Below are 19449 nucleotides of genomic sequence, written 5' to 3'. Positions count from 1 at the left end.
AAGCCAAATCAACCAGAAATTACCAATTAATCCCTTGTTGATCAAACTTAGACCAGTCTCCGCCGTTGGATCTTCCTCGAGATCTTCTATAGTGAATTGAACAGCTCTAGAAGACGAAGAAAAATGAAGAAGAATGTACTCTCTTTCTCTCTCTAAAAATGGCTGCCTCAAGCTCGAGCGTCGTGATTATTCTCTCGCTAATGGCCGCACATTGTTTTTCTTCTGCTCCGGTGAAGCGCGTGACTCTCCGGCTCCATCTCTGAAGAAATCTCCACCGCCTGCGGCTGCTCCGACATCACCGACGACGTCGTCTCCGAATGTAAAACCACCGGTCTTTGCTCAATCTCCACTGATCGTGAACTCTCCGCCATCGGAAGCGCCTGCATCATTGAAGAACGGTGCATTTTCAAACAGATTGGCATTGACTGGATATTTGACCGTTGGAATAGTAGCCGCCGCATTTGTGGGTTAAAAGGTGCCTTGGGGTTAGCATTTGTTTGTCTTTTTATGAAGTGGTTTGGTAAATAATAACAAAATGTTTCAAATTTGGTAAATATTTGAATCATTGCTATTGTTATGTATACGAAAATTTATCATTCTGTGCTCAAGATAAAATTGGGATTCAAACAAAATAAAAAATGAGCAGCATAATATATATATATATATATATATATGTATATATTCTTGCTGAAAAGTGGAGTTTTGTAAACCCAAAGGGCAAGAAAAAGGTGCTAGACGTATAAGACGGTAGTTAACCTCATTTTTACTGGAATTCTAATGTAATGATAGTAAGTTGACACACTAAAAACTCCAATAATAGTGGGTCTACGTAATTGTCATTATCTTTTTGTCTTCAAGTTTCAGAACGTATATCTCTCAACAACAACAACAACAATAATTTAAAAAAAAAAAAAAAAAAAAGGATTGAGAAGGTATATTGATGTAAGGCAGTAATTAAAGATGGATAAAAAACACATAACAAGTTAGTTACATTGAACTGAACAATCCAATCTAAACCAAAAACTTTATTTGGCACTTAGTTAAAAAAACATACCTAGACCAATTTTGTGATCAAAATCACTAGTGTTTTTTTTTTTTTTTTTTTTTTTGTTAATAATAATAATCGGAGTTTGAATTACACACTCAAATGCCAATAAAAAAAGAAAACTTATGTGATTAAGTTTTGTAAGAAAAGAAATTATTGGACCATCTATATGAAATCAATGATATATATTTTCCATGTCCAAGGAAAAAAGCTACCTAAAGGAAGATTGAGATATATATAATAATTATTATCATTAACAATATCAACAATTATAGAATAACATCGGAGGGATAGGAGCCATGAGCATGTTAATGATTTTTTAAATGGATATATAAAATCTTATATAAACCAATTAAATATTATTATTGTTATGGTAAATACATTTGATACTTAAATATTATTACTATGGTAAATATATTTGGTACCGTTTTTCAATTGAAAAGAAGAAAAATTCAGAATTATTCTATAAAACAAAAATAGTTTACTATTTAAATTGTGACAATGACAAGAATATAGTGATAATTAGATTGTTTTTTAGATAGAAATAAATTAAATAATTAGATATTTAAATTAAGAATTTTTTTGTGGGGGATACAAAAATTAAGAACTTGCTCTCAATAGGTTTTTCATATACAATGACCGATAAATCTCTATCTCAGCATTACATATCTTTTTCCTTTTCTGCCCAAAAATAAAACCTAAATTGCACAAATTGGCAAATCACTTTCCTAATTTGCTTTGTAATTATAACCGTTAAGGCCAGACCAAAACAGCTGGACCCCCATTCATTTTGTGTCCAAAAAAGGGTCCCCACCCAACGCCTGTCTTTGACTAAATTCCACCTGGCACCGACCCCAAAAGAAAAAATAAAGCTAACCGTTATTAAAAAAAAATAAAAATATATATATATATATATAATTAAAAAAAATTTCGACCTTTACATCCAACGGCTATTGTTGTCCTTTCAAATTCATCTCCACGTGTACGCCCAGATTACAACGACAACCGAGTCCAACACGGCAACACCCAAACCGTGTATAGACCGAAAGAGTTTTCTTTTACTTGGGTGAATGCGTAAAGACTGAAAGAGTTGGTAAATGCATTTCGGGCAAGCAAATTTACTTCCATACTAAGATGAATAATCTCCACCGTTGATCAAACATCAAGATGTATACGTGGAGATCGAAGGGTGAAATAGTTGGTAAGGTGTACGCGTTGAGTGCAGAATCTTCTTCACTCCGTTTTCTATAAATAGCCGATGCCCTTCTCCTCCAAATCTCACTCACCACCGCAAAGCTCTCCCTGTCTATCTTTATTCTCAGATCTCTCTCTAAAGTGACAGGTTCATTTTTTTCTCTCTCTAAAGTGATAAGTTCATTTTCTCTTTTTAAAGTGATGGCTCGCTTCAGCTCCACTTTGCTCGTGATAATGGCCGCACTGTTGGTGGCTTCCACCACGGCTCAGTCTCCGGCTCCTTCTCCGACTCATACGCCGAAGCATTCTTCTCCGGCGCCGACTCCGACGACAGGCCCTGCTCCTACGTCGTCAATTACTCCGCCGGCGTCTGCTCCTTCTCCGTTCTTCGTCGGAAACAGTCCGACTTCGTCTCCTCCATCGCCGGTTGCTCCAGCTCCCGGACTTCCTCCAGCATCGATCGCTACTCCTCCATCGGGGTCTCAAGCACCCTCACCGGCAGAGAACGGCGCCGTTTCGGCTGCTAGATTGACAGTGTTTGGATCTGCGTCCGTAGGAGTTTTAGCCGCGGTCTTTTTGATGTAGATTTGGCCAGGAGGGGTTTTATTTTTAATTTTCTTGTTGTTGGGGTGTATGGATGATTCTACAGTTTATTATGATTTATTTAATTAATTTTATTTTCTTGATTCATTTATTTAATATATTATATACGTGTACTGAGATTTTAGTTAAATAAATAAAGCAGCATTTTACCCTATTTTTGGACCCAATTGCGTTCTAGACAGAGTAATTACTTTTTATTTGTTGGTTTTATTTCTTAAGTCCTTTTTGTTTTAGAACAGTGACAATAATTTCAAGTCAAATTTATTTTTTATTTTACAGAGAAGTTAATATTTAAAAATATATGATGTGAAGTTCAAATATGGATTCGATATATAGTTTAGTAAATTATATGAAATAAAAATTAATTCGTAATTTTGATTCTGGAAACTTCATAAAATAAAATATTCTTTTGCAAATATTGCCTTAGAAAATGGAATGCTTGTAAGGTATTTCCTTAGGGAAGGATGAAAAAGTGGAAAATATTTGTTTTAGTGTATTAACAGGAAAATATTTCTAAACTTAATTATATATATATATATATATATATATATGTATGTATAATAAAAAAAGCTCATTCTCGACCCAAAAGGTAGGCAAATAATTTTGCTTTTTATTTTTGGTAAAATTGCCATTTCACTCATTATTATGAAAAATACCATGAAAAAATTTAAAAAAAATTATTATTATTATTTTTTTTTATGTAATTATTAAGGTTATATGTATAATAAAAAAGACTCATATTGTGTAACCCAAAAGGTAGGCAAATGATTTTGCTTTTTGTTTTTGGTAAAATTGCCATTTCACTCATTATTATGAAAAATACCATGAAAAAATTTTAAAAAAATTATTATTATTATTATTTTTTTATGTAATTATTAAGGTTATATGTATATATGTATAATAAAAAAGACTCATATTGTGTAACCCAAAAGGTAGGCAAATAATTTTGCTTTTTATTTTTGGTAAAATTGCCATTTCACTCATTATTATGAAAAATACGATGAAAAAATTTTTAAAAAATTCTTATTTTTTTATGTAATTATTAAGGTTGACAAAGTAAACATAAACAAATTTGTTAGATGAATATTTCTTTATATCTTCCTACTATTGTATTATTATTTTATTATTATTATCATTTTTTTTGAATATCATATGCATTAATTTAACTAAATTTGAAATGATCTAAAATCCAAGATAATGAACAGAACAAAAGAGAATCAAATTCTAAAGGATCTCTTCTTTTACATATATAGCATGGAACAAATTATGTTTTATGACTAAATGAGAAGATAATTAAAGTCTATCTGTGTCAACTAAATTTGTATTTTATATTACCATATGGTAATTAATATGTTTTAGACAAGATGGACGACACCTACTTACTGCTTCTTTGGATAATTTTACGCATTAATTTTATAGTTTAATTTATCTATGAAATTCTTTAAAAGTTATTTCAGTTTAGATTATAAATTAAACTTATTAATTAAATAAGAGTAGGCTAATTAAGATAACTATTTATTTATTTATTTATTTATTTTTTGTTTTTCAGTGTTTCATCATGTGTTGACTAGCTGACACATGCTTATGGAAAAAAAAAAAGAAAAAAAGAATTCAAAATTAAGAATCTCCAACATTTTATAAAATAAAAACTTAATCTAAAAAAGTTCAGAAATAAATTTAACTAATACGGTAATGAACACTGAAAATTTACTAACAATTTTTTTCTTTTCTTGGTCATCAACAATGAAATGGTCATACATTGAACATCAAATTTTTAAAAATATCCTTAAAAATGAAATGGTCATACATTGAACATCAAATTTTTAAAAATATCCTTAAAAACTTGTAAGGGACAGAAACTTCTCAGCTAGGATGAAGATTTCCTTGGTTGGTTCTTTTAGCTGCCCAGTCTGCTCTGTTATCTTTGTAGGCTTGGATTATTGTGAAAAAGAGCACGACTCAAAACTCCGTCAATATTATCCTTAAAATCTTCCACAATCTTTCCACTTTCCAAAGCTCACCAAGAAAAAAGTTTTAGTCTGTCCCACCATTATATGCCTCATATTCGATCTTTAATCTACACCCACTGCAAAGAGTAGAGATGCCACAAACCCAAAAGTGAAGTATCCTTTCATGACCTCTTACAACTACACCCACTGCAACTCTTCCCATGTTCTGATGAAAGGAACCATCAGCATTAGTTTTGATTACCTTTTCCACTGGAATGATTGCAAGGTGTTCCCATACCTAATTGGGTATAGGACTAATCCTAATTTAAGGATTAAAACATCAATATATATATCTGTTTTTTCAAAAAGAGTTGCTCCAACTTCAACCTAACTTTTGGCCAAGCTAGCCTTTGAAGTTGTGATTTGCTAGCAATTTAACCGGCAGCACCCATTGGTTAATACTTAACCAACTTTAACCATACTTGTGAAAGCAACATATTAATAGATAGGTTGTAATGCAATGTTAACTATTTCTAGAAAGAAAATCTTATTATCTAGAATGAAAATGAAAGGGTATTTTTTCTGGTTTTCAGTCTCTCAATCCTTGTAAGCACTTTTGACCTGGGAGCATGTATTAAAAGCTGAGCCTTGTATTACAACAACAACAAAAACAAAACTTTTAAACTTGTACATGCAAAAACTCTATGGGATAACACTTTTTAAGGCTGAAATGGATGCCATGGCTTAAGCATCTGACTGAACGTTGGAGCCAAAATTATTTAATAAGCGTCTTCTCCTACTAATTAATTAGGAATCATTTTTTAAAATCTCCTCCTCACGTAATCCAAGTTTTTTTGAATGGTACACTTTTAAGAATGAAAGGGGAGCAGTTGTCGATTGACCAAAAGTAGATTGGATTGATGGCATTCATAATTTGATTGAAAATTTATTTTTCTTTTCTAATTGAGCGAGGTCCCTTTTGGGCTAATAAAACGTCTCTTGAGGAGTGGAATCCTTTTTCTCAGCTGCCACTCTTATAAACATAACTCTCTGTTTTTTTGTTTTTTTTTTTTTTTAATATAATTAAAAAAAAAAAAAGAAATTAGAGAAAAACCTTTAATTTCTCTGGGACTCTTTTCACTATCTAGCTTGAAACACACTTTCAATTAATTATTCAACCTTTTTGACACGTATATCTATCTTGATACATTGTTCTTTGGTTTGACACTTATATCTATCTTGATACATTGTTCTTTGGTTTGACACTTATATCTATCTTGATACATTGTTCTTTGTTCTCTTTATATATATATATATATATAATATAGGCATTATGGGAATTTTTTCATCAAACATCTACAACATGATAACCACAACGTTTGCTAATTTTAAGTAGTTGACATTCGCCAGTAAAATTTGATTGTAATGGGTATATTGTTGAAGCTGCTAACCGAAATTGATATTTGTTACTATAGTTAAAATTCTCAAAAATCCTTTCAAGTGTTCAATGGCACATATACATATAATTTCAACTGAAAAAAAAAAAAATTTAAGTTTTTATATTACAAATATGATACTGATTTCGTAACATCAATATGTTGATCTAACTGTACCCTATCAATGCCTTGTGCAACTATGACCCCTAGGACAATTGGATCAACAAGACCCCTAGGACAATTGTATCCTTCTTGTTGACAAGACATGAGAGCATAGTTTCACCCCAACTATTTTCATCCCCATCATCGTCATTAGCATCATCCATTAGTAAATTAATAATCTAGAAAAACTAAAACGTGTATATATATGTATATAACAAAATAAATATAAATATGAATGTCTATGTATATTAATACGTCAAACAATTAGAATAATTATAATGAGATAAAAGAAGAAGAATTCACATATACTGTGTTAGTATTATACTTCTAAGAAAGTTGATCTTTATACATTCATCAATGCACTACTGCATAATCCAAGCAAGTCGGCTTACATGTGGCTTTTCAAGACATGGATGGAAATGATGCAAGGACAAAAACCCAAAGCCGTTACAACAAAATGTGACAGAATCATGAAGCAAGCTATTGAAGAACTCAGCCTCGGACATAAAATTTGCACTAAAGGTTATGTATTTGGAAAGAGGGAAGAGACCCTGGAAGCCTTGGTTGACAGCCACATTACTGAATCTATATACATACAGATGCTTCTAAAATACTATGACCAAGCTGTCCGTTGGCATCTAATACCAGCAAGACCCCATGATATCCTGCAGATGAAAGGGTGAAATACCTCAACCTACTGTTTTTAACCAATTTATTATTTGTCTGTGTGTAATTAAATTTATTAAATGCTTGCTGATTTGTAGGCAAGCTGGAATTTTGATTTTAAAGAAGTGGATGCAGCGCATAGCTACCTACTGCAATTACTAGACAGAAAATTCAAAGTACATTTCTTTTCACCTCAGGAGAGAAACATACCTGATGTTAGAAAGTTGCTAAGAGCTGGTTCACATGAACAAAGAGTTTGCTGTCGGGCAGTGATAGTCGATAACCTTCCATGGGAAGTTTTATTTTCTTTTTGTTGTGGGGAAGAGATAGTGGTATGGGACGTCTTGCGTCATACTTATATGCCTGAGAAATATAAGAAGAGGCTTCAATGCCTGCTAAAGGATGTGAAATTAGTGGCTCATTTGAGCAGTAGAGATGCCTTGGAGAGCATCTTCCCTACATTTGATTTCAATTTTGAGTTTCTCCATCAGTCGTTCCTCTCCAAAATGAAGAACCTAATCCACAAGGCCAGAAAAATAAGAAGCAGGATCGGAATTGGTGCCACAGTTTTGGAGCTGCAGTGTCCATATCTGTGCAAACCATCCTACAGGAGAGAAGTTGAATATTCAATTACTGAAGAGAAATATGAAGAAGGAAAGAAAATAGCCAAGGCCAAATTCATGGTGGAGTACCAACTAATAACCAAGGCTAGAACGTTAAAAATCATCAACAGGTTCCTTAGGCCATACCTCATGCAGTGCGGACTTTTCAAGTCATACTTTATGGTTTGCAGGTCTCTTAGATTGCAAATAATATTCATTAATGAATGGTAGACTTTCAGTCCCATGTTTTCCTACTTAGCAGAAATCAAGATTGATTGTGCTGGATCATTTTCAAATATAGAAGAAAGTTGTGGCAAGATTGTTCAACAAGAGGTGCGATTCAAGGACTTTGGTGTAGGAGACTTGGTGTGGAAAGTGATCTTGCCAATTGGTTCCAAGAATCCAAAATGTGGCAAATGGTCTCCTACTTAGGAATGACCTTTCACTATTACCAAAATATTAAGAAAGGGGGTATATCAATTTTAGGACATTGATGGTACAAAGTATTCCAACGCAATCAATAGTCTGTTCTTAAAGAAATTTTACGTAACTAGTTGGAATGTCCATGAGGCATTAAAGAAAGAAGAGGCGAGTTAGGTTGACGGATATATTTAGTGTATGGTAATATGGACTTATGGAATCTTACAAAGTTACAACATCAAGACTAAGGAGCTAATTAAATATTACTTTGTAATTTTTACATTACACCACAAAATTATAAACCAAAGGGGGCAATATTTGGACCATAATTTAATTTGGAATCTTAATTAATTTAATATTTGATTATTTAGATACTATTTTAATTATTGGTAAAAAATGGTCAAGTACCGAAGAAGAATGGATTTTCTCACATGATTTAGAAGCGAAAAGTTTTGAATAATCACAAATATAAATGTGATTTGTTAAAGAAATGGAAAGTGAAAAATGACACATTGAAAATACAACCAGCATATTGAGAAGCTCATTGCCTATATATTGAAGCTCCGATTGTCTAAGTAGTTTACTTCAATTAGAGTATAGTTTACTTCAATTTGAGCATATTTTTTTTTCTTTGAACCGTTAAAGGTTTGAAGTGGCATACCTTGGGCGCACATTTTTTTTTTTTCTTTGAATTATTGCAGGTTTGAAGTGGCACACTTTGGTACACATTTTTCTTTTTTTCAACTGTTACAGGTTTGAAGTGGCATGCCCTAGCATATATTTTTCTTTCTTTGAACTGTTGTAGATTTGAAGTAACATGTTCGCATATTTAGGAAACAATAAATTATTGAAGGTTTTTCCAACATATTCCAACAAAAGTTAGCTCGTAAAACAAAACTTTTGGATTGTATCCGGGGTACTAATGTTCTAGGAAGGTGTGAGGTTGGGATACTACTTAGCAAATTGGTGCACCTACAACATATTCTCATGCGGAGAATATACATAAAAGAATGTAGGAGTTGCAAGTTGATGACAAATTGAACGCCCTAGGTGGGCCAGGATTGTTGGTTATTGAAACACCTAGGTACGAGTCATTTGCTAACTTGCTATCACGGGGTTCAGGCTTATGTGATGTTGCAATTTTGGTTCTTGATATTACAATTAGGTTACAGGCCGAAACACTTGAATCGCTGAACTTTTGAAATGAGGAATACAAAATTCATTATTGCACTTAATAAGACAATACTATAGTCATATATATCTGTCTTCTTAGTGGATTTACCAGCTTATCAACTTTTTGAAATTGACTTATTGTTCTTGATTTTATCAAATTTTCAGGTTAGACAAACTTTATGGCTGGAAAACCGGCAATGCACCTATTGTTAATGATGAATCAAATAATCTAAGTATAAAATGAGTTTATATGATTCTGATCTTCTCCTCCTATATCTTCTTTCTTTCTTTCTTTTTCAATTTTAATTTTTTATTATTACTTTTTTTTTTCTTTTCTGTTTGATTCTAATGTTAAATCTCCATGTTTATATGGGTTCTAAATCATCACGTAGTTCAAGGAAAATGTTTAAATACAGAACTGTACTATAGAAATAGAGAAAATGGGAGAGATCCACATTATTATACCATTAGGTATTACTAATAGACAATGACATATTTATTGTTGTAATTTATTTAGCTTTAAAATTTCTTTTGATATAGTTTGTTGAGATTTGATTTGTAAAGAATTCAGCAGTGAAGGGGTTCCAGATTTGTTGTTACTCTTGGTTCAATGGACTCAAAGTTGAGAAGTTTATGTACAGTAATGAAGTGTAGGTTAACTTTCTTTACAAATGGTTGAATGCACAAGATAGTTGAGACTTTGAACTTGGAAATATGGGTGGTTACTGTTGGTTAGTGTACTATGTTGGAAGTCAAGGTTGTTGAAGGAGATGAGACAACTATTGACGTTGTCTTGGTTAATGGTGTGCTTCATGAGTGAGATCAAATACTTGTTTGTGGCTTACAAGGAAGAATCTAAAGCCATTTTGCAATATGTTAATACCACGTTAGTTTTGTAATTTCTATGATGTATATCGTTATTATTGTGACCTTTTATGTGTTTATTAATTATTCTACTAAAAAAGGTTTTCATAGAACAATTTGTTATTATAATCAAGCCTTATTAATGCCTATCCTATGAAAAGCTTGGGGTTAAGGTATTTCTTATTTTTTATGTTTTCAACTACGTATGGTATATAACCATCGTTTATCACATTTTAAATCTGGTTTTATTTTTTATTTTTATATTTTCAATTACTAGGTATGTGATGCCCTTTTGTGTATAATAAAATTGAAATGTATACTATTTGTAAGTTTGTTTTAGAGGTGCGAATAATGAAACTATGCTTCCTCTTGAAAGAAATAAAGGGAAAAAAATTAAGGAAAAAGATTGAAAAATTGAATGAATGGTATTGTAACATCGATCCCCATCCAATATATGAGATGTAAAATCATAATAGATAATTTTAGAAATAATTTGTAATAACTAATTATATTCAAATCTAATGATGACATGTGGAAAAAATTTTCATTAACCATCTTACTTTTATATATAATATATATAATATCATAAATAATAATATTTTAGATTTGATGTTATTATAAATTACATGCATGTTTACATATAAAATTTTAAATTATATTATATGTATTATTTATTATAAAAAATAGTTTTAAATAATCTGAAACAGCAAGCTAAGAATAAATAGAAATTAAACATATTGAAACAAATAATAATAATAATAATAATAATAATATGTAAAGAAAGTTTTTTTTAAAAAAAAACAAAATATATTCATCAATTAAAATCATTTTAGCACTACTAGTTTTTAATTTATTATCAAAACTTAGGACTCGAACTTTGAAAATTTACTGTGTCTTGTTAGCGTTGATTTAGGTGATAAAATCAACCTATCCGGTCATATTTAAAATCTTATTTAAAAATTTTATTGTTATTAAATATATTTAGATTTTAATTTTTCCTAATTTATATCGTAAAAGTTTGTTAAAAATGAAAAGTTTGACCTCTATATATAATAATACTATTCAATTATGGAATTTAAATTAAAAAAATATTTTCCTATTTAATTTTTCCTGTCTATAGAATTCAAATATATTTATATAATATTTTCTATTTATAGAATTTAAATTTAGATTCAAATGTATTTTTTGATTCGTTGTAATAATTAATTTTCCTATATTAAATTCTCATAACATAATTTAATTATATTTATTTTTATTATTATTTTCTCTATGAACATATTTTTACCTTACAAGATAATTTATTTATGATTATATATATTTTAAAAAGATTAAATAAGGAAGTCAATTTTATTATTGAATTCTATATATTTTGATATTGAAGTTTCTTTTATTATATATCTATATATGTATATGTCTTAGTATATGAAATTTAATTATTATTTATCGTATATATAAATCTTTTTATTTTACATAAAATAAATATAACAAACCAATAAAAATTTTAATATATAGATTATATTTTTTTAATATATATATTTGTTATTATGACTATCTTCTTTCATTTTTTTTTATCATTTTCAAATAATTAATTTTTCTGTATTAATGAAAAACTAAATGTATTTGATTTATTTGATAAATAGAATAGAATAAAATAAAAATTGTTTTAAATATAAATTCTATTTTTCCATATTTAAAAATTACATTCTAAAAAAGATATTTCAATTTTTTTCTGTTAATAAAATAAAATTATATTATTAATGTAATTTTTTTGTATCCAAATAAGAGATATTTTTATTATTTTCTATATAATCACATTTATATATATAAAAATATTTAAAATATGTTATATATTGAGATACACTTTAATTTATTATTGTACAAATATAATATTATATTTTTGTCCTACTAAATTATATATTTTTGGTTACAACTGATTAAAGGTAAAAAAATCTTATACTTTTAAATAACTCTCCATTGTTACTAGTTAACATTTTGATAAGACTGTAAATAATAACAAAAAGAGGAGATGATTTTTTTTTTATTTCATTGATGAGTTCGAAAGGAATTTAAAAGAATATTATAATGACACATAGAAAATTTTTTATGATGACTATTCTACTTTTATATACTATATAGATTTATTTTTTAAGTTAATATTAATATTGATCTCATATAAGTCTAATTATATATATATATATATATATATATATAATTTCCACCGCCAGGTAATTCTTAGTTTTCAGATTTGAAAGAATCCATATCGTTCTCTTAGAATTTTCTCTGTAATTTCCTTTTCATCAACGAAGTCTTGGTGCCCACGTTTAGAATTCATTGAACTCCCATTTTTCTACACCACTATGCTTTTTCTTATTTTCAGTATTCTGATATTTTATTGGCTGAGAAGGAACTATTTTCTTGGCATCACGCACGGGCTTGGTCTGTACACTGTAAAGCTTAAACCAAAAAAAAAAAAAAAAAAAAAAAATCCGTTTTTAGTAGAAAACTACTTAAGGCAGTATACAAATTAGTAATATTGAATCTTGTATACTGTTAAAAATTTTTAATACTTATACTTATTGGACAAAATTTTTATACTTTATATGATAATACTGGTTACGAAATTTGATTTATTTATTTTTTTATATCATATAGAGTATAGATAAGATAATATGATACAATCAATACTCAGCCGATTCACCCAAAATATTATATATATATATATATATATGTTTATATATACACCAGCCTTCAGCCTCTCCTCATCCTGTTAAAGATGAAAGATGAATCTATTTTGTCCTCTGTCGGATTATTGATATTCATATACTGTATAAAGGAATAAAATTGAATAGTGAATACCATTTTTTACAATACATATATATATATATATATATACACACATATGCCCATGTAGTGAATACCATAATGATAGACGTTTACGATACAATTTGTAGGATGTTTACAATATTTGTTTTTTTTTATTGCTTAATAGAAAATGAAGAGCTAACTTTGAGTTTGGCCAACAGTGGTCCACACATTAGCCTTCGGTCTCCCCCTCTTTCCACTACAAAAGAGGAATTTACTTTGCCCTCTTATGGTATGATACATTATCCTACATTTATATTGTTATTTGAGCAAAGGATTACAATTTTTTATATGCATAAATATTACATAGGTGTTTGTGAATTTCAACTGAAACAAAACTTTATTATTATTTAATCCACAATAACATTATACTAATAGGTATTTCCTCTCCTAAGAGGACGGATGAATACACATAAAAAAAAATAAAAATAAAAACTAATTTTTGAATGATTAAAATAGATTTAAATAATATATGTTAATTATCTGATCAAATTTTATTTAATATCATGGTGTTAGATTTATTCGTAATGTCTCATCCAATGTTTCTATAGTTTTTATTTAATGTTAACCTACAATGAAATTTAAGTCATAATATTTATATCTATATATATATATTAGAAGAAAAAAATCTAAAGGTTTTTGGTGTATTTATGATATAGATAATAGTAGTTAAAGTAAATTTTTTGGGTAAATGATTATAGTTACAGTAAATGTTAATGATTGATACATTAAAATTGGTAAAAAAAAAAAAAACAAAACAAAAAAAAACCCAAGCCTTTTTGGACGAAAGAATTAACAATTTTTTTTGGATGAAAATAAAACTTATTTTTTATTCTTTGCAAGAAAGATTGAATAATCCCTTAAACTGAAGAACAAGAGACACATGTAGAAGAGTATCTGAGAGCCAAGAAGGTCCCTCTTCAACCCATACAACAAAATCATCATAATGTGAAGCCTATTTAGCAACTAAGCGAGCAGCAAGAGTATACTCGCAAGAAACGGAAGACAAGATTCTCAAATGATATTTAACCTCCATATGGACAAAGCAATCCTCATGGAAATTAATCTGATCACCAAGCACCATATCTACCGCACCTTTACAATCACTTAGCACAACAAAATCATTAAACCCCAACTCCGCCAAATCAAGACTGTAGTTGATTCAGAAAGATCAGAGTAAAAAATACTGTAGTTCAGGCTGGGTAGTCAGATTCTATCCAGAGACATTACAAAATCTTGGAGGTAAATGAAAAGAACAGCTCATAAACTCTCTACTACTAGAAATAATATGTATAAATAAAGCTTCAAAAAGTCCAACAGGGACTTGAACCAGAGCCACATAGCGGTTCATGCAATATGGCACAATCCATTTCCACCTGAACATTGTTGTAACTTGTAACCCATTCTTCTAGCCAGAAACAATGCATGGTAGACAGCCTGTCCTTCAATTGTTACAACTTCATCTACTAACAGTCGGATATAATGAAAGCACAAGAGACCACCAAACCAATCTCGAGCAACAACTCCAACAGGTCCTTCCAATTTGACTATTTTAACAGCTGCGGGGCTGTTTAGTTTTACAAAACCAGAAAGTGTAAGCGTCCACCGAGGATGGAACACTATACTTTGTGGGACTCATTTTGGAAAAAAGTGTTGTTATTGTCTGCAAACTCCTTGTGTGCATTAGAAGCCACTTTAACAATCATCAACGGATTGGGTAAGACTGCCTCATGAAGGCACTTAATCCATGATTTCCATATGTGCAACATATATAGCAAAGAAGTCCAATATTAGAATCACCATACACCTTATCCATCATCAAGGATAGTATGATATCCTGCAGCCAGGACAAAAAAGATTGATGAGAGTCGATCAGCACTAAAACTGAAAGAGGAACCAAACCAGTCCAAGAGCAACCCACAAGGAGATGAGTCACAATCTTTTCTCCAAGATTGCACATCAGACAAATGGAATCCCGTGATTATCACTAGTAAAACTACAGTTTATGTGGTAAATTTTAATTGGATACCTTTAATTCTATTTAATTTTTAACACTAAAAGTCTAATAAAGAAAAATAAACCCTTTAATTATAAACACTTAAAGTGCCTTCTGACATGTAAATTTTACTGGTGATCAGTGATCAGCATTTTTCTTTATTCAATGCATTGAGAGTTCAAATTATGATTTTTAGTTGGAAAGTTGATGCCCAATATATTAAACTTCTTTTGTCTTAAGCTATGGATGTATTAGAACAGTCCACCACTATTTACACCCTAAAATAATTAGTAAAAAAAGAAAAACAGAAAAAAAAAAAAGGCTTACTCTACTGCTCAACGTGGCTTCTCAGCATCTCAAACAAGGACTAAAAAGTCTGGTTTATTTTATTTTATTTTAATTTCGTTCTTCCTTTGATCTTTTACTTGTTTCTTAATCCCGGCCGTTCGATTGTATAACATTTTAAAACGGTATATATATATATATATATTGGTAAAAGTTTTAAGACAGTATGAGTATCACGTCATTATGCATTCTGAAAGCAATGCTGCAAATGCTTTAGCATACGTCTACCATAATTAAAGACTCAAGGAAAAAAAACAACTTTCATCTACGTTTTGAATATTCTACTTTCGACAGGACACATATTAATCATGGAGTTTGACATGTTATCAAGTTGCCAAGAAATGATAGATCTAATTCCATTCACTCGGATATGGAAACAAATGGTAAGAAGGATGATAACTGTAAGAACAAAAGGAGCACACGATCATACAAATAGTTAAAACATTTTACATAAAATATATGCATACACACACACATATATATATATATATATAATGGATGACCAAAGTTGAAACTTAATGCAAATTATTCTTTTCTTCTTTCTGTTTGAACAAATCAAACTTCTCTTAGCAAGCTCATCATGCAACCTTCTAGGCTTGTTTTTTTCACCAGGTTTGAAGATACAAAAATGATTATTCGATGACTACAAACTACAACCTTCCCCCCCGCCCCCCCCCCCCCCCCCCCCCCCCCCTCAGTAAGCGACTATGAAACATAACTAGTTTCAGCAAGGCCACACAACTTGCTAGAGGAGGTCCACTTTATTTGCAGCATGAAATAGTTCTATTAACCTACTTTATTTAAACACATAAGAAATTTTACTAATTCAAACGCTATTATGGATAGGGTTCTCTGACCAACTCTTATCAAGCTTCGCAACTTCATTTTCTGCAGTAGCATATACCTATTTCATATAAGTTAAGACTAACATTGGTATGTAAAAAGATAAACAAATCCACTTGTTATTGTTACTTACTTTAGGAGATAAGAAAGCATGAGCACTTGAGATGGCATGGAAAAGGTGAAGGATAAACAAAACTTGAATTCAAAGACAGAACCAGGACTATTTTTCCAATAACATGAACCTAAAGCGCAATCAGCAGCCTTACCAGGAAGTATATTATTATTTGCTCTCTTCAATGTCCAGCTGCATAAAATTTCCGGTATTGGCATTGCTCCATGATTTTAGACTAGACTAATCTGTGGTACTGCTTCCACCATCTTAAGGGTCAGAGTTCTGAATTAGAAGCATATGAAAGCTGTTGACTTTCGCTGTTATCCAATAAGGCAAATGCATTCAAAAGCCTCCGACAGGCAGAAACATCAAAAGCTGTAGTAGTTGATTGCTTCCATTGGTCAATAATCTCTCCTACTTTTAAATGCCTAAGCATCAGATATGAAGAAACACTGCAAATGTAGTTTCTACTTATCATCTTTTGCTTCATCATCTGCAAGGATTTCCATATTTGATCAATCCTATCTTTGTTTCCTAGACCAGCATGCAGAATTATAAGGAAGTCATACATAATCCATTCTCTGTGAGATAGTTTTTTTCAGCTTCAACAAGAGAATTTAACTCTGCAGTCACAAGATGACCTGCCAAAACATATATATTGCTGAGGTTTATGTACCTCTCCCAATCTTCATCAGCACCAGGGTCAGACTTCTTCATCTAAAATCCATCTAACTTCATCAATGTTCAGAGATGCAGCACGTGAACTTATCCATAGATTGTAAGTGAAGATATCTGGTGCTACCTTCTATCTTTGAAGTTCTTCCACAACCAAAGAGACCTTCTCCACTTGCCCAGTCGAAGGTTACATATCATCATCTCATTGTATGCAAGGGCACTGAAACCGAGGTTTGAATCCTTTATCCTCTCACAAAGGTTCTCAGACGTTGGTCAATTTTGCTCCAGCATATGAGTGGAGGAAAGCAGTGTAGGTTTCAGTGGATTTTGCAGTCAGAGGCAGACCTTCGAAATAGTGCTCAGTAGCATCAATTCCAAAAACTTTTGTCATCAAGTCAATGCGGATGGCATAGTCAGAATCTGACAATTTTTGAGATACCGAATCTGGAACAGAGGAGCAGCAGCAATGTGCTAATTAAAGATTGCACATTCTCACACCAGAAATTACATCAGCTGTTCTATCCCAAGTCCTAAGCACATTCAGAGCTAAATTGATCTTTAGAAGAGACAAAAAATTTCCTTTGTCATGGTCACTAGTGCTCAATCCATATTAGAAATCTGTGTAGTATTCTAGAAGCTCCGGTGAGACAAAACAAGTTAAACTTTCTCTTAAGCGTCTTCAACTTGAGAGGTTTCTCCAACAGATTATGCTCCTACTAGATGACTAATATGTTCGCCCACTTCAGGTTTGTCCTGAGCATGGTTGGACCCCCTCTTTCTCTCTCTCACAAACAGATAAGTATACAAAAACAAGTAGAGAATCATAGTTAATAACTATATCTCTTTCTATAAAGAGTTTACATCGTGTATAAGACAGGTGAAATTTAGCAATCTTCAGGTAACGCAACGACTTCTTCAAAATGATCAATAAACAGGACATTTACAGAAAACTACTAGGGCATGGCTGTTCATGCAATACCCTGAACTATGAATTCGAAAAAAGATGAATAAAGCTGTTTCCAAGGCACCAGCTCTCATTTTGAAGACTGATAAGTATCTGACCCCATGCATCAACCATTTATTTTACGTCTCATTTTCCCTTTCAATTGGTCATCTCCTCCGATTCGTACTTTTTAAAAAGTTTAATATTAAAATAATAATAATAATAATAATAATAATAAATAAAAAATTGTACATTGTTTACTAGTCAATTTATATAAATGGGAGCTCAATGAAAACCAAGATCATAGAAGTATCCATGAAGAAATTTTAGTGCTTGTTAACTTCAAAATACTGTTCTTTTATTGTTTCAAATCAAGATCTCTAACTCTCCACATACAAACAATAAAAAATAAAAAGAGCATTACTTGTAGAGTTTCGAAGTTAAGTGATTAAAATTTCCTGGCTTTGCTTTTTCTATTACACTAAAAAATGTCGTACCTTTATCTGCAACCAAACAAACCTAGAATGGAAAAATTCAAAATAGTAGAAAAAGAAATCATACCTCGAGAGCGTGCTTGTAACGCTGACATTTCCTGAGTTCCTTAGAAATCTGGCGAAGCTCCGAGATAGCAATTGGGTTGCCTTCACTTATCCACTTCTGAAGAAGATTGGTGACACTTCGCTTGGGCAGCCTAAGCCTGAAGACTCTACTTTTGAGGTCGTCATTTTCCCAGTGATTTTCAAGAAACATCAAACTACTCAGTGCTCCCGAAGAAATAATCTACTTATAGATTCCGGCCGAGAATTGTTGCTGAGGATGCTGCTTTCGCCGCATTTTCTGTGTTACGTAACAATTGAGATGAGTTAAGTCCGACATGATTCAATTCATAAGTTTATTTGCAAAGAAATTGCACAAAATTGGGGAAAAAAATCCGAATTTATGTACCAAATGTGAGTAGAAGTTTTTAGTGAAAAAATGAAGAAGTTTGTTTTTGAAATTCAAAGTCATTGACTCTGTCCAGTTTCTCCGTTTTCTCCAGAAAACAAGGAAAATGGGAAAATGGGAAGTGCATACCGTCTAAGAGCGAGAAAACTGAGCGAGACGCCATTGAAGCTGCTCGCGGCGTTGTTCTCTGGTTGAGGATTTTGGGGCTTTTAACCTTTTTTCTTTTTTCTTTTTTTTTTTCTTTTTTTTTTTTTTTTGTAAGGAAAATTATATTGTATATAATATTGGACCAGGGTTATATTGGAGTCCAATATTAAATCAATTCACGTAAATAATATCATATAAAATTCATCCTTCTTCAGCCCTACAAAAAAAATAAATAAATAAATAAAAAATCCATCCTCAATTTCCTTTAGTTGGAGTATAACGAAATTAATCGTTAAATATTGTATAAATAACTTATGCAAACAATATTTGTTTAAATAAATACCGTTACAATTTCCAAAAATAGATAAATAAATAAATACCATATAAATCTTGATGATACGACTGATTTTACATTATAATTTATTACATACTTCAAGGGCGAAATTATTTCAAAAACTAATTAAAAA

The 19449-nt window shown here is 30.9% G+C and overlaps 1 protein-coding gene, 1 long non-coding RNA gene and 1 pseudogene across 2 annotated transcripts; 1 reads left to right on the top strand and 2 right to left on the bottom strand.

Moving 5' to 3' along the window:
- Nucleotides 1–2315: 2315 nt before the first annotated feature.
- Nucleotides 2316–2996, top strand: LOC107427614 (classical arabinogalactan protein 1). Its single transcript, XM_016037997.4, has one exon. The coding sequence runs from the start codon at nucleotides 2441–2443 to the stop codon at nucleotides 2822–2824; it is 384 nt and encodes a 127-aa protein (XP_015893483.2). The 5' UTR covers nucleotides 2316–2440; the 3' UTR covers nucleotides 2825–2996.
- A 3679-nt stretch (nucleotides 2997–6675) lies between these two features.
- On the bottom strand, nucleotides 6676–7715 carry LOC112492807 (uncharacterized). Its single transcript, XR_009634128.1, has 2 exons — nucleotides 7516–7715; nucleotides 6676–7418 (listed from the first exon to the last, which is right to left on the bottom strand). It is a non-coding gene; the product is annotated as an uncharacterized LOC112492807 (long non-coding RNA).
- A 6262-nt stretch (nucleotides 7716–13977) lies between these two features.
- LOC107427592 (pentatricopeptide repeat-containing protein At5g09450, mitochondrial-like) lies at nucleotides 13978–19126 on the bottom strand (annotated as a pseudogene).
- Nucleotides 19127–19449: the final 323 nt, after the last annotated feature.

Source organism: Ziziphus jujuba, chromosome 9 (genome assembly GCF_031755915.1).
Source record: "Ziziphus jujuba cultivar Dongzao chromosome 9, ASM3175591v1".
NCBI lineage: Eukaryota > Viridiplantae > Streptophyta > Magnoliopsida > Rosales > Rhamnaceae > Ziziphus > Ziziphus jujuba.
Note: the sequence above shows the minus strand (reverse complement) of the source record. Positions and strands in the feature narration are given on the sequence as shown.